Source organism: Hylobates moloch, unplaced genomic scaffold (genome assembly GCF_009828535.3).
Source record: "Hylobates moloch isolate HMO894 unplaced genomic scaffold, HMol_V3 SCAFFOLD_18, whole genome shotgun sequence".
Lineage (NCBI taxonomy): Eukaryota > Metazoa > Chordata > Mammalia > Primates > Hylobatidae > Hylobates > Hylobates moloch.
The window spans coordinates 11,920,257-11,935,195 of record NW_026652293.1 but is presented as its reverse complement, the minus strand read 5'-3'; the positions used below and the strand labels follow the sequence as shown (position 1 = coordinate 11,935,195).

General features: G+C 43.8%; 1 protein-coding gene across 3 annotated transcripts in view; it reads left to right on the top strand.

Moving 5' to 3' along the window:
* IPO9 (importin 9) overlaps positions 1-10,178 on the top strand; it is a 49,008-nt gene extending 38,830 nt beyond the window's left edge. The window contains exons 15-24 of one of the 3 annotated variants that reach the window (XM_032136975.2): positions 647-873; positions 2,548-2,696; positions 3,513-3,641; positions 4,487-4,762; positions 5,060-5,226; positions 6,542-6,675; positions 7,963-8,085; positions 8,550-8,654; positions 8,870-8,946; positions 9,662-10,178. In XM_032136975.2, coding sequence (XP_031992866.1) covers positions 647-873; positions 2,548-2,696; positions 3,513-3,641; positions 4,487-4,762; positions 5,060-5,226; positions 6,542-6,675; positions 7,963-8,085; positions 8,550-8,654; positions 8,870-8,946; positions 9,662-9,772 — 1,498 coding nt within the window. In that variant the 3' untranslated portion in view covers positions 9,773-10,178. Of the gene's footprint in view, positions 1-646; positions 874-2,517; positions 2,697-3,512; positions 3,642-4,486; positions 4,763-5,059; positions 5,227-6,541; positions 6,676-7,962; positions 8,086-8,549; positions 8,655-8,869; positions 8,947-9,661 lie in introns of all 3 variants that reach the window. The other 2 variants (XM_058430893.1, XM_058430894.1) reach the window with 2 other exon arrangements.
* The last annotated feature ends 4,761 nt before the right edge of the window (positions 10,179-14,939 follow it).

Below are 14,939 nucleotides of genomic sequence, written 5' to 3'. Positions count from 1 at the left end.
ATTCTCATGGCTCAGCCTCTTGAGTATCTGAGATTACAGGTGCGCAACACCATGCCTAGCTAATTTTTGCATTTTTAGTAGAGACAGTGTTTTGTCATGTTGGCCAGGCTGGTCTGGAACTCCTGACCTCAGGTGATCCACCTGCCTTGGCCCCCCAAAGTGCTGGGATCACAGGTGTGAGCCACCGTGCCTGGTCCTAGACAATGTATTTTTAACAATTGTATCATATTGGACATGGTAAGCAACATTCAGTAAATATTTGTTGATTGAAAAGAGGCTAATACAGTAAAACTATAGAGGGAACTTTAAATCCTACAGCTAATAGGCTGATTTTGAAAGTGTACATAAAATGTTTATATAAATTAAGCTTGTTTCAGGATGCAAAAAAAAAAAAAAAAAAAAACCTCAAGAAAAAAAGCAGAAGTTTTTAAAGAAAATAGCAAAAGTCAAAGAAATAAATTACAGAACATAGAAATGGTGGTATTGATGTTTATATAATACATCCAGAAAGAAATAGAAACTTAAACCTAACTTTAGAATTAGCTTTATAAAGCTACACATACAAATGCTATAATATGTGAGATTGATTGGGAAAACCAGGAATTGAATTTTTTTAAATAATTCTTGCTTATCTATCTCTCTCTAGTTATTGTGACCAACTGAAAGTCTCAGAGAGTACCCACGTGCTCCAGCCCTTCCTCCCCAGCATCCTTGATGGCTTAATTCACCTAGCAGCCCAGTTCAGCTCAGAGGTCCTCAACCTGGTGATGGAGACCCTGTGCATCGTTTGTACAGTAGACCCCGAATTCACAGCAAGCATGGAAAGCAAAATCTGCCCCTTCACCATCGCCATTTTCCTAAAGTACAGTAATGGTATGCTGCCAGGGAGGATGTGTTATGAGGGGCACCAAAGAAAAGGTGGTGGCTGGTGAATTTAAATGAAAGATTCCCTAGGTCTGGTCTTAGCTATGAAGCTATGGCTTTAACATCGTAAGCAAAGAATCTGGCTTTCAATTAGCAAAAAATAGAATTGTGCTGTAAATGTAGCAGCATTAAAAAATAGAGTACCTATTTCTGTAACACTTACTCTCTATTAAGGACTTAGGGATAAAGATAATAAATAAAGGGCTAATAAGCAAGAGACATAATTCAGAACTTTGATGATAGAATAGGAAATTGGGCAAATGAAAAGCCTCCTAAGAGAAAAGGGCTAGGACTATAATTTAGAAAAGGAGATACTAAAGTAAAAGTTTATAAACAAAGGTATTCACTAGATATTTTTTACAGTAGTAAAAATTTGGAAATTATAAAAAGACATTAGTTAATTATATCCATAAAATGAAATACTGTGCAGCCATTAAAAATCAAGCTTAAAAGGAATAACTAAAACCATGGGAAAGAGCTTACATTATAATAAATGAAAAGATACTTTTCCCCAAAAATCCATAGAATATGATCCCAAGTTTTGATTTTTCTTTTAGAAAAGCATGTATGTATAGATAGGTATGTTTAAAAAAAAAATACATCAAAATGTTGAGTGTTTAGGTGGTGGAATTACAGGTGTTTTCATTATTTTCTGCATTTTAAGTCTTTTTTTTCCTGTAGTGAATGTATTTATTAATACCTTATTACTAGTAAAATATTAAGGATTTTTTTTTTAAAGAGAGAGCTCCAATATTGAAGCTCAGAAAGATGTACAGGATAAGGATTATTTATATAATGTGATATACTGAACATGTTATTTGATAGCTTTTTCACTGAAAAATGTGTACTGAGGAGCTTTCCACATTGTGTTCTTGGATGTATCTCATTCTTTTCAGCCATTACTAATATTCCATAAAATGGGTATATCATAATTTACCCATTCTGTTAATGGACATCTAGGGTATTCCCAATTTTTTTCTATTACAAACAATGCTGCAGTGATATTTTAAGGTATAGTTTAATGCACATTGCCTATATTTTTCCATACTAAATAGAGGAGGATGTTATGTTCTATAAAGAAGATTGAGCTAAAGTTCCCTTTCTTCATAAGGCTCTGCTTTTTAGGAGTTTTGCCTTTTGCTCCAGAAGTAGCTTTGAGAGTTCTTCATGTCTACCATGGCTACCCCATAGCAGATATGTATGATTTCTCTCATGCATCAAAGTCGGTGTTTTGGCAATTTTTGCAACTTTCATGTCTTCTTAAAGTATCAGTTGGGCTTTTTTATTTTTATTTTTTTAAGCGTTTGGTTTTATAATGTAGGTTTCACAAGAATAAAGACTTTAAAGATTTTTCTCTAGAAAAAGCCATACTTTGTTTTAGGAGTAGCTGTTAATGACTAGTCCCTACTTTAATGAAGCCATATAAAGTGTACCTCTTGGAGATTTAGGATCTCTCCTGTTCTTTCAGGTTATTCATGTGGCCCCACTAGGTCCCAGGTATGTGATAAGTAATCAATGCAGAAGTTGTTAACTTAGGTTAGGGCCAAACAACAGGCATCATTAAGTGAGAAGCAGATGCTGACCATCAGGCAGGGGGATTCCGTGTTGCCTTATCCACTTCAGATCCCGTCGTCGCCTCACTGGCTCAGGACATCTTCAAGGAGCTGTCCCAGATTGAAGCCTGTCAGGGCCCAATGCAAATGAGGCTGATTCCCACTCTGGTCAGCATAATGCAGGCCCCAGCAGACAAGATTCCTGCAGGGCTTTGTGCGGTAAGTGGCTGTGTGTGTGTGTGTGTGTGTGTGTGTGTGTGTGTGTGTGTGTGTGTGAGATCTACGAGTGCCACCCACAGATGCATCTAGCTGACAAGAACCTAATAGCGTTAGAGATTCATGGGGTGATTTTGCTGAGCTCTTTTGCCCGCAAGGACAGTGGATGATTCTCTGAAGCTTTAAGAAAATGGCTTGGCTTGGCGCGGTGGCTCATGCCTGTAATCGCAGCACTTTGGGAGGCCGAGGTGGGTGGGACACAAGGTCAGGAGTTCGAGACCAGCCTGGCCAATATGGTGAAACCCTGTCTCTACTAAAAATACAAAAATTAGCTGGGCGTGGTGGCAGGCACCTGCAGTACCAGCCACTCAGGAAGTTGAGGCAAGAGAATCACTTGAACCCAGGAGGCAGAGGTTGCAGTGAGCGGAGATCGCGCCACTGCACTCCAGCCTAGATGACAGAGCGAGACTCTGCCTCAAAAAGAAAGAAAGAAAGAAAATGGCTCTTCTTGTTCCAGCGGTACCCTCAGTGAATTGAATAGAGTGCTACCATTACACAGTGCCACTAAGTATGTCACCTGGTTATCCAATCCACTACCATGTACTACTGCCCACCCCTATGACTAATCAATTAGTAAGCTATTATGAGGAGGCTGAGAGTACTACCCATTTAATTATTCCTTTTATTTTGGAAACTTGCCTTTCATTAATAAGCTTTCTCTGGGTTGCTATGTAATACCCATCCAGGAAGGATCTTGGTTGTTGGGCACCCCCCAACCCCAGAGGCAATTCTGACTTTCCTTTTTCTTCTCTCTTTCAGACAGCCATTGATATCCTGACAACAGTAGTACGAAATACAAAGCCTCCCCTTTCCCAGCTTCTCATCTGCCAAGCTTTCCCTGCTGTGGCACAGTGTACCCTTCACACAGATGACAATGCCACCATGCAGGTATCTGAGACATGGAGAGTAGAAGAGGGAAGATAGCTCCCCAGCCATGGGCTTATACTATGCTGAGAAATCTGACATGGTTTTATGCTTTTGAAATACGGAATTCTCAACTCCATATTTACTTAGCAGATTCAGGAAGAGTTCAGGCTGCAAAAGCCAAGCATTTCTGGTGCTTTGGAGCATGTTACAGTTTTTTAAAATATGGATACCAAGCACCCTGCCCATCTGTATTGGGTATTGCTACTGTGAAAGAGATTACAGACATCTAGACTTGGGGCCATAAGAAAGTCTTTCTGCATATTTCTTCTAGTAATAAAGTCAGCAGAGTAATGGGCCTCTAGAGAGGGGAAACAGTGCCTGTTTCTTGGGTGAATTGGTTACCTTTTCAGGTGTGTGCTACTGTGATTGATTAGAAAGGTTATAGGAACTTGCCAGTGAATATTGATCAGCTTGGAAATCCCTAGGCAAATAGTGGTTTGTGTAAGATCTATATAAAGACCTATAGTATCCCCAGTTAATTGCAAAATTGTAAGCATATTTTTTTAGTACCAGAGGTAGACCTTTATGATTAAAATTCATTTTGCTTGGCTATTGTCCCTGTGATTAAATATATATATATACACATTTGTGAGATAGCTGATTAGGTAAAGGGGGAATTATGTAATGCATGTCTATGTCTGTAACAGTAAATTCCTGACTCCGGTGGTATGAGCCCACCACAAACATTATAGATTCACAGCTTTTATGAGGCATAGGCCTCTGGGAACATTTGTTTATACAGACTGAGGGCCTTCTGGCATCTGTCCCTTGATTACTAATCTTGCTTGCCACCCCTGTCTCCCCAGAATGGCGGAGAGTGCTTGCGGGCCTACGTGTCAGTGACCCTGGAACAAGTAGCCCAGTGGCATGATGAGCAGGGCCACAATGGACTGTGGTATGTGATGCAAGTGGTGAGCCAGCTCCTGGACCCCCGCACCTCAGAGTTCACTGCGGCCTTTGTGGGCCGCCTTGTTTCCACCCTCATCTCCAAGGCAGGGCGGGAACTCGGGGAGAATCTAGACCAGATTCTTCGTGCCATCCTCAGTAAGATGCAGCAGGCAGAGACGCTCAGTGTCATGCAGGTAAGAGAACAGTGGGGAGTGGGCTTCCTACTCCCTGGCTGATAGAAATGAAAATTAGTATTTTGGTCCTGAGTTATTTTACCCTCTTACTAGCCTTGTAGGACAGTTAAGTAAAATGGGACCTGTCTGATCTTTTTGGCCTAAGAAACATGGACAAGGAAGTCTCCCATGTTTTCTTGTCCTGTGGATAATACCCTCAGTGTAGACTCTATTTCTTATCTGACTGGCCAGTTCCCTTTCATCTCCTGTGTCTCTGAAATTGATTTCCCTGAAGCAAATGTCCTTATTTTCTCCTAGTCCCTGATCATGGTGTTCGCTCATCTGGTGCACACTCAGCTAGAACCTCTCTTGGAGTTCCTGTGTAGCCTCCCAGGACCTACTGGCAAACCTGCTCTAGAGTTTGTGATGGCTGAGTGGACAAGCCGACAGCACCTGTTCTATGGACAGTATGAAGGCAAAGTCAGGTAGAACCCCATCTTTCTTTTCTGGGCATTCTGCCACCACTCATATTTCTTTTTTTTTTGTATTTTTAGTAGAGAGAGGGTTTCACCATGTTGGCCAGGCTGGTCTTGAACTCCTGACCTCAAGTGATCCGCCCACCTGGGCCTCCCAAAGTGCTGGGATTACAGGTGTGAGCCACTGCTCCTGACCCATATTTCTTTTTTTTCCTGATTTGCTCCATTGATTTTTGTTTGACATTTCAAATGGCTCTCTGTATTCCCTTTTCCGTCTTTCTTTATTGCTAACGCACATATGTGAATAGCTGCCATCTTGAAATCCCCAAAAGACAGTCAACAGAGGTAGACGATATATTTCTGATCTCTGTTTACAAGAGATCCCTTCTGTACCACAGACTTCACACAGCTAAGTGCCGCTAGTGGCTTATTTTCCTTTATAAGCCCAAGCCTTGGCCAGGCACAGTGGCTCACACCTATAATCCCAGCACTTTAGGAGGCTGAGGCAAGCAGATCACTGAAGGTCAGGAGTTCAAGACCAGCCTGGCCAACATGGTGAAACCCTGTCTCTACTACAAATACAAAAAATAGCTGGATGTGGTTGTGGGTGCCTGTAATCCCAGCTATTCGGGAGGCTAAGGCAGGAGAATCACTTGAACCAAGGAGGCAGATCACGCCATTGCACTCCAGCTTGGGCGACGAGCGAAACTCTCAAAAAAATAAAAATAAAAAACCCAATCTTCTAACCCTGGCTTCCTAACTTTTTATCCTGGACTTTTATACCACTGATTCTTATCACCTTGTTGCACCTTACAATATGGTGCAATCTTAGCTTTGTTCAAGAAGAACAGGTCACCTGTAATCGAGCACTTTGAAAGACTGAGGTGGGCGAATTGCTTGAGACCCACCTGGGCAACATGGTGAAACCTGTCTCTACCAGAAAAATACAAAAATTAGCCAGGCGTGGTGGCACGTGCCTATAGTCCCAGCTACTTGGGAGGCTGAGGTGGGAGGATCACCTGAACCCGGGGAGGTCAAGGCTGCAGTGAACCATGATCACACCACTGCACTCAGCCTGGGTGACAGAATGAGACCCTATCTCAAAAACAACAGCAACAACAACAACAACAAAAGAACAGATCTCATTAGACCATCTCATGAACTCTAAAATCTCATTTTCAGCTGAACTCTCTTAGCTTTCCTAATTAGTTGTTAATGGAATTTTCACTATCAAATAGAGGGTCTTAGGACATAATTGCTTATCTCCTTGGAATGAACTCTAGATGGGCGGCTGATCGACCTTTTTTTGGATCTTCCTTGCCAGCTCTGTGGCACTCTGTAAGCTGCTCCAGCATGGCATCAATGCAGATGACAAACGGCTACAGGATATCCGTGTGAAGGGAGAGGAGATCTACAGCATGGATGAGGGCATCCGCACCCGCTCTAAGTCAGCCAAAAGTGGGTGCTGCTGCGATTCCTCCAATCCTCTCCCTATAAGAAGGGGCTAAGGATACCTGGGTGAAGGGAAGGAATGCACTGTGGTGTATATTTTTAAAACAATTATTGGTGATGGGTTTGATAAAGAAGAAGCAGAAAATTTAGGTAAAAGGGATCAGAACATATGGTTTCTTCCTGTTGTGGAAAATGGACAAAAATAGGCCGGGCGTGGTGGCTCACGCCTGTAATCCCAGCACTTGATGGGAGGCCAGAGCGGATGGATCACTTGAAGTCAGGAGTTTGAGACCAGCCTGACCAACGTGGTGAAATCCCGTCTCTACTAAAAATACAAAAATTAGCCAGGCGTGGTGGCGGGCGCCTGTAATCCCAGCTACTTGGGAGGCTGAGGCAGGAGAATCACTTGAACCTGGGAGGCAGAGGTTGCGGTGAGCCAAGATCGTGCCACTGCATTCCAGCCTGGACAACAAAACGAGACTCCGTCTCAAAAAAAAAAAAAAAACAATGCAGGCGCAGTGGCTCACACCTGTAATCCCAGCACTCTGGGAGGCCGAGGCGGGTGGATCGCCTGAGGCTGGGAGTTCGAGACCAGCCTGACCAACATGGAGAAACCCCGTCTGTACTAAAAATACAAAGTTAGCCAGGCATGGTGGCGCATGCCTGTAATCCCAGCTACTCGGGAGGCTGAGGCAGGAGAATCGCTTGAACCCGGGAGGCGGAGGTTGCAGTGAGCCAAGATCACACCATTGCACTCCAGCCTGGGCAACAAGAGCGAAACTCTGTCTAAAGGAAAAAAAAAGACAAAAATAGTCTCAGGTACCAAGCATCCCAGCTTCCAGCTTCATTCAGAAGCTTGGGCACAGATAGTCAGCATGTCTTTGTTACTGAGTTGCCTTTGGCCTATAACTCCAATGATTTGCAGGTAGGGAGTATAGAGCTGCTATCTTTAATGTAGATTTATAATTACCTCCGCTGTCTCTCAAATTGTAAGTCATTGGGACTGGAATACTGGCTCTATACAGTTCCCTGGTTTCAGAGCTTTATTACTAACAAGACTCTATCTCCTTTAATCCCTGAACTCTCATCTCTCCCAGCTTCTGAACTGTTACAATACCAAACAGAATAAAGTTATTTAACTTTAAATCACTCTTTGGAGACTGGATCTAGTCAGGGACAGTGAAAGTTTGAGGGGTGGTGAACTCTGGTGAGTGGCACTGAGGAGAGGACGGGGATACTTCCAGAAGTAAGTTCAGTGACACTCTGACTTGAAGCCTTTTTCTTCCTTCCCAGACCCAGAACGCTGGACAAACATTCCTTTGCTGGTCAAGATCCTAAAGCTGATCATCAACGAGCTCTCCAACGTCATGGAGGCTAATGCCGCTCGCCAGGCCACTCCTGCAGAGTGGAGTCAAGGTGCACCAGGCCCTTACTCCCAGGAGACTTTTAGCCTGGCAGATCAAGTTACAAATTGTCAAATTATCAACTTGGTTTGTTGAGTCACTAATTGAAAAAAAAAAAAAGTTGATGGAATGGCTGCTCTGTGGCTGGCACCCATGCTAGGCACTAGGCATGTAGAGCTGCTTCTCCAGTCTGCCATATGAAATCTTACAGAGGCTGGGGTGGGAGGCAGCCAGGAGGCAAGCTAACATAGCCCTTCTTTGGTTTGATTCTTCTTAAGAGCCCCTCAACCCTTATATCTCCAGGTTCTTTCATTGAGACTAACCAGGAGGGTTTGGCCATTTCTGGTTCTCTTTCACTGGGGACTACAAGCCACATTGCAGAAGCCTTTGGGGCCCTTCTATTCTGGCCTATTTGGATTTGGGGAGGGAAAATGCATGAATGTGCTCTAGCTCTAGCTGCTTTTCATCTCCAAGTAGATGACTCCAATGATATGTGGGAGGACCAGGAGGAGGAAGAGGAGGAGGAGGAGGATGGTTTAGCTGGCCAACTTTTATCTGACATTCTTGCTACAAGTAAATATGGTAAGCTGTTTGATAAGAGGACAGCCTTGGTAAATACCTTTTCTTTACACACTGATCCCAAGAATGGGGTACCCAAGAAAGGGGAGAGGTGGGCCCACAGGGACATTTCTTGGGCTTTTGCACCTTCCGCCTCAGTCATGTGGTAGTATATCACCACTCAGGGCCTGATCATGGGCCTTTGTCCTGACCCGCCCTGTGTTGGCTATGTCTAACAGAGGAGGATTACTACGAGGATGATGAGGAAGATGACCCTGATGCCCTGAAGGATCCTCTCTATCAGATTGATCTGCAGGTGAGGGTGTCCAGAGATGTCTTGCAAATGACAATGTCCCAGGCCATGGAAACAGGAATATGGGCTCAAATCCATTATAGCCAGGCATGGTGGCTCATGCCTGTAATCCCAACACTTTGGGAGGTCAGGCGGGAGAATTGCTTAAGCCCAGGAGTTCAAGACCAGTCTGAGCAATGCAGGGACACCCTGTCTCTACAAATAATTTAAAAATTATCTGGGCATAGCGGCACACCCCTGTGGTCCCAGCTACTCGGGAGGCTGAGGTGGGAGGATCGCTTGAGGCCAAGAGGTCAAGGCTGCAGTGAGCTGTGATCATACCACTGCACTTGAGCCTGGGCAACAAAGCAAGACCCTGTGTTCAAAAAAAAAAAAAAAAATCCATTTATAATTTAACATGGGAGCCTCATGGGAAAGAGTTCCAGTCTTGTTGAGTGGTCCAGGGTTTTGGATGGGCTGGAACTTTGCACTTGATGTGTTGTAATTCATCTTCTAGAGGCTATGTTGTGAAGGTCCTTGGGGTGATACAGCCTTGGGAAAATGTTGTTTCCCTGTGGATTACCTAAACTAGATCCAAGAACATGAAAGACCATCCCTCAGGGAGCTGGCATTTGTCTAAAAACCAGCATTCCCTGTGCCATTTGATTGTGGTTCTTGCTCCACTGCAAATGGGTGACTTGCAACGTCTCACTAATGCCACTCTTACTCTTTCCTCCAGGCATATCTCACAGATTTCCTCTGCCAGTTTGCTCAGCAGCCCTGCTACATAATGTTTTCGGGCCACCTTAATGACAACGAGAGGCGAGTTCTACAGACCATTGGCATCTAAAAAGGGGAGGCTTTCTACATTTGCCCCTTCTGGCCCAGCCGCAAACCATTTTGCAGCCCTCACTGGCCTTGAGATGCACTTTCTTCTCAACCTAAAGTGGCATCTTGACCCTTGGCCCTTGGCCTCGGCAGTGACACTGATGACAATTCAGACCAGGCTCACCAGTGCCGTCACTTAGGAATGCTGGAACAAAGGACATTTCTCAAAGTTCCCCTGAAGACATCCCATCTCTAGAACCTTTTTTCTCCCCAACTCTACCCCCACCTCTGTTCCTAGAGCCCTCTGCTGGCGAGTCCAGAAACATTATTGCCCAGAAGGATTATGTGTTTATGGATTATTTTGCCCCGCCTCAGGAGCACAGGAAGTCACTACCATTTATATTCTAAAACAGACCTATCTATGTTCATAGGACTTCTGATGTGTTCAGATAGGAATCTTCGTGAGCGATCATTATGCTTTGTGCCCTGGACCACTGCTGCTCTGGGTTCTCAGGAGGAACAGGCAGGAGCAGCTTCATTCTAAGCCTTTCCAGTGACCTCAGCCTTGCTTCTCTTCTACAACACTAAGGCTCCTCTGTCAGAGGAGGTCGTCTTGTTTTTGCCTCATTGCATGACATAACCCTTCCCCTCAAGCTGTTCCTATATATACATGCACACACAAAATAAGCCAGACAGATGGCAATTTGATCTTCCTTTTTTAGAAGAAAAAAAAAAATGGGGAAAAGGGATTTTTTTTAAATCCACCTGACCCAACTATATTTAATATGCCTCTCCCACACATTACCACAGAGTCTGATATTCAAAGGTTATCCCCTTTCCCTCAGGAAGCCTCTAAAGTGGTTAAGTTGTAGCCCTCAAATTTGCAACATGTATTTTTCTAGGACAGTAAAGTAATCTTTACAAATGAATTTAGTTGCATGGTATAAGGTGTCTCAGCACCTGTTTGCCTTCTATTCCCTTTAGAAGGTAAGTAAAAGTAATGGGGGAAAGGATTAGGTGGAGCCTGTCTAAACATTCTAGTGTGTCTTGGCAAACATAGCCTGAAATGATTCTTAAAGAACTGGCATTGTTTAATCAAATATTTTTAAAGGAGATTTCTTAATTGGGAAGTTTAGTCTGTTTGGGGTTCAAAGAGTAAATGAGGATTAGAAAATCATGGAGAGGCTGGGTGCGGTGGCTAACGCCTGTAATCCCAGTGCTTTGGGAGGCTGAGAGAGGCAGATCACTTGAGGTCAGGAGTTTGAGGCTAGCCTGGCCAACACAGTGAAACCCGCATTTCTACTAAAAATACAAAAATTAGCTGGGCATGGTGGTGCATGCCTGTAATCCCAGTTAACTTGAGATGCTAAGGCAGGAGAATCGCTTGAACTTGGGAAGCAGAGGTTGCAGTGAACCGATATCATACCATTGCATTCCAGGACAAGACTCAATCACACGCACACACAGACACACACACAAAAATGACGGGGAGAAAGATGAAACCTGTGTTCCCCTTTTTTTGGTAGTGCCCACATCTGGTGCCCCATTTTTAATAGCCACAGAATATTTCTTTAGATTGATATTCTTACAAAGAAGAAATAGAATATAGGCTGGGCGCGGTGCGTCACACCTGTAATCTCAGCACTTTCGGAGGCCGAAGCCGGCGGATCACCAGAGGTCAGGAGTTCGAGACCAGCCTGACCAACATGATGAAATCCTGTCTCTACTAAAAATACAAAAATTAACCAGGCGTGGTGGCATGCACTTGTAATCCCAGCTACTCGGGAGGCTGAGACAGGAGAATCGCTTGAACCTGGGAGGCAGAGGTTGCAGTAAGCCAAGATCGCACCATTGCACTACAGCTGGGCAACAAGAGGAGCAAAACTGTCTCAAAAAAAAAAAGAGAAAGAATATAAAGTGAATCTGAATCTCCACTCAAGGGGATGTCCCCAAGGATATTGTAGCTAGTAATGTCTTCATGCCACTAGGTGTCCCCAGTGTTCAACCTCCATGACTGAGATTGGAAGTAGAGTTAAAAGTTTTTACTACCTTTGAGAAGCCTGTGGGCATGTTCACAGTCGTTCCCTGCCAGCCAGATTCTGAGGCTAACTGCTTGTGCCCCTGCTGCTTCTCCACATGGCATTGTGGGAGTTGCTGGTACTGGGAAAATGATGGCAGATCTGACCAAGTGGTGCTCAGAAAACTACCCTCAGCCTTGCAGACTCCATAGTTTATCTCAAGGCAGTGCCAGTTGGATTTGGTGCTAAAGGCGTAAGGCCAAGTCGGCCTCTGATTTTGGCACAAAAGAATGATCTCATGCCAGTGGCATTGAACTGCTGAGCTTGGGAAGGCTTAAGGCTCCCACACATAGACTGAGAATGATGGGGGTCCCTCTGGGTCTGCTAGTTAGACAAACATTCTATATCTAGTGCCAAAAGTGGTCCTAAATCCTTTGGCAAGGGTCCTTTCTGCTCTCATGCTAATTTGGGGGAGGACTGGGCATCCTGCCTCAGGAGAACTTGAGTCCTGAGGAAGGGGCCCTAGTATCACTTAAGGGCTACCCCTGGCTAACAGATACTCGGCTGTGGGTGAGAGCAGAAGGTCTTGGACCCCTCGATGTGCAGGTACTTAATTGTGTTTCCAGTGCATTTTCATATACATTATCCCATTTAACCTTTATAACAGGTTCACAGAGTGGATATTCCCATTCTGTTGAGAAAAAGAGTGGAGAGACTGTCCAGTGTCGTCAGGAAGAAAAAAGATCTGTTGGAGGCCAGTACGTGTTGACAGAAACTCTAGACCATATTTTGTCTCCTGTCTTTGGCCAAAGAGAACTAGCTTCAGTCTGAAAAGGGCAGGGCTAAGTGGTTACAAGGAACTAAAAAGTTCAAGGTAAGACAAATGAGGTAAAAATAAAAAAGAGCACTTAGCTGCTCTGAGACATTTTAGTCTCCTGACTCTGGTAAACAGCAGCTGGGGCACCAAGGGGTTCCCAGGAGTTTGTCGAGCTTTTATTGGAGTGAACCGAAAGGAAAATGGAAGGAACGCTATAAGACTGAAAAGAAGTTAAAACCCTAGGAAGGAAGCTGATAACACAAGTTACAGTCGTACAAGTGACATTGATTTGGGAGAATGAACCTACAACAAATGACCCAAAAGCACCTAAATAAGAGTGATGAGAGTTTAACAGACATTCATTATGGACTTAAGAGAAAATGATGCTAAACTGGCCTTAGAGTCTTCTTTAATTTTGTTAACTAGGTAAAATAATCTGGACATTTTAGTCAAAGCATTAGAGAGAGAGAGAAGTTGGTAACTGACCACTCACTAACAGACTATAAATTCACCCACTGTGGGTTGACCTGGTAAGTTCCCCCAGGGCTGTGTCCTTGGCCGCTCCTTTGATATTAGTGACAGATGACTTTTTTTATGCCTTACCCATTCCACAAAAGAATTTGAAGCCATTTACAAAAGAGATACTACTAGTAAATTAGGAATGCTGATCAAATTTTTAGATAATAAGAAACTTTTAGGAAGGATGACAATTTAGAATCCAAATTTAGGATCCAAACAAATACCATTACAACCTATAAAAATGAGCAGAATCTAAATGTAACATTTCAATAAATGTAGATTGATAATAACATCTGTGGAAAGAGTTGAGGACTATAGAGTACTGTGCTCTCACAGTATTGCATGCTGCTAAGAGTTTAATGGCTGGGTGTGGTGGCTCACACCTGTAATCCCAGCACTTTGGGAGGCCTAGGTGGGTAAATCACCTGAGATCAGGAGTTCAAGACCAGCCTGGCCAAAGTGGTGAAACCCCGCCTTTACTAAAAATACAAATGCTGGGCATGGTGGCACGTGCCTGTAATCCCAGCTACTTGGGAGGCTGAGACAGGAAAATCACTTGAACCTGGGAGACAGAGATTGCAGTGAGTCGAGATCACACCATTGCACTCCAGCCTGGGCAACAGAGCAAGACTCTGTCTCAAAAAATAAAGTTTATTATGCCAGGAGGGCCAGGTGTGGTGCCACACCCATGTAATCCCAGCACTTTAGGAGGCTGAGGAGGGCAGATCACATAAGCCCAAGAGTTTGAGACCAGTCTGGGCAATGTGGCAAGACCTTGTCTCTCAAAATTTAAAATAAAAAAATTTTATTATGCCAGGAACTGTTAATGTGTCCAGAAAACTCCAGTGTGGTTCTAGGATGAGATAATAAAAACAGGTTGTCTAGGGTAGTGTGGAAGGTCCTTTCAGTCTTCCTGTGCCTATCAGTGATCCTCATTGCTATGTTCCCTTCTGGTGCTCAACCGGAGGCTCCCTGACAGATGAGTCCTCTGCCAGAGGAAAGCTAAGATGTAGAGGACAAATCGTGTCAAGGAAAAGAAGCTTGAAGGAGTTAAGAATGCTTAGCTTAGAGAAGATGAGAGGAAACAGGACATGGCTTTGGGAAGTTCAAGGATGGTCCAGTGAAATACATACTATACTTTTGCACCCCAGCTAAGCTGACCCATGATCAATAAGTAGGAAATAAAAGGCCAATTTCTGGCTACTCTTCCCCCCAACCCCATTTCAGTGAACGTTGAACCTCTATTAGATATGCAAGGCCGGTGCTAAATGTTGGAGGGCTTTGGCCCTTTCCCTGAAGGAGCTAGTCTAGTAGGGGATCAGAAATACAGATGGGCCTGAACATAATGATGGTTTGACTTCCAGTTTTTCAACTTGAGGATTGTGCAAAAGCTATACACATTCAGTAGAAACAGTACTTCAAGTATCCATACAATCAGTACAGTATTCAATAAGTTACAGGAGACATTCAACACTTTATTATAAAATAGGCTTTGTGTTAGATGAGTTTGCCCAACTATAAGCTAATGTAAGTGATCTGAGTAGGTTTAAGGTAGGCTAGGTGTATTAAATGCATTTTTCACTTAACAGTATTTTCAACTTTTGTTGGGTTTATTGGTATATAGCCCCATTATAAGCTGAAAAGTATCTGTAGTATAATAAACGTGGGGAGTGCTGTGAGAGAAAAAGTGTACTGGGTTTAGTTCCCACTGCCCAAAAAAGGAACTGGCTAATGGTAACCTGAGGGAAGAAGTCGGGTAAGTTGCATGGAGAAGGCAACCCTTGAACACTTGCAAGGAGCTAAGAATACCTGCTTCTGGAGTATTTAAACGCCAG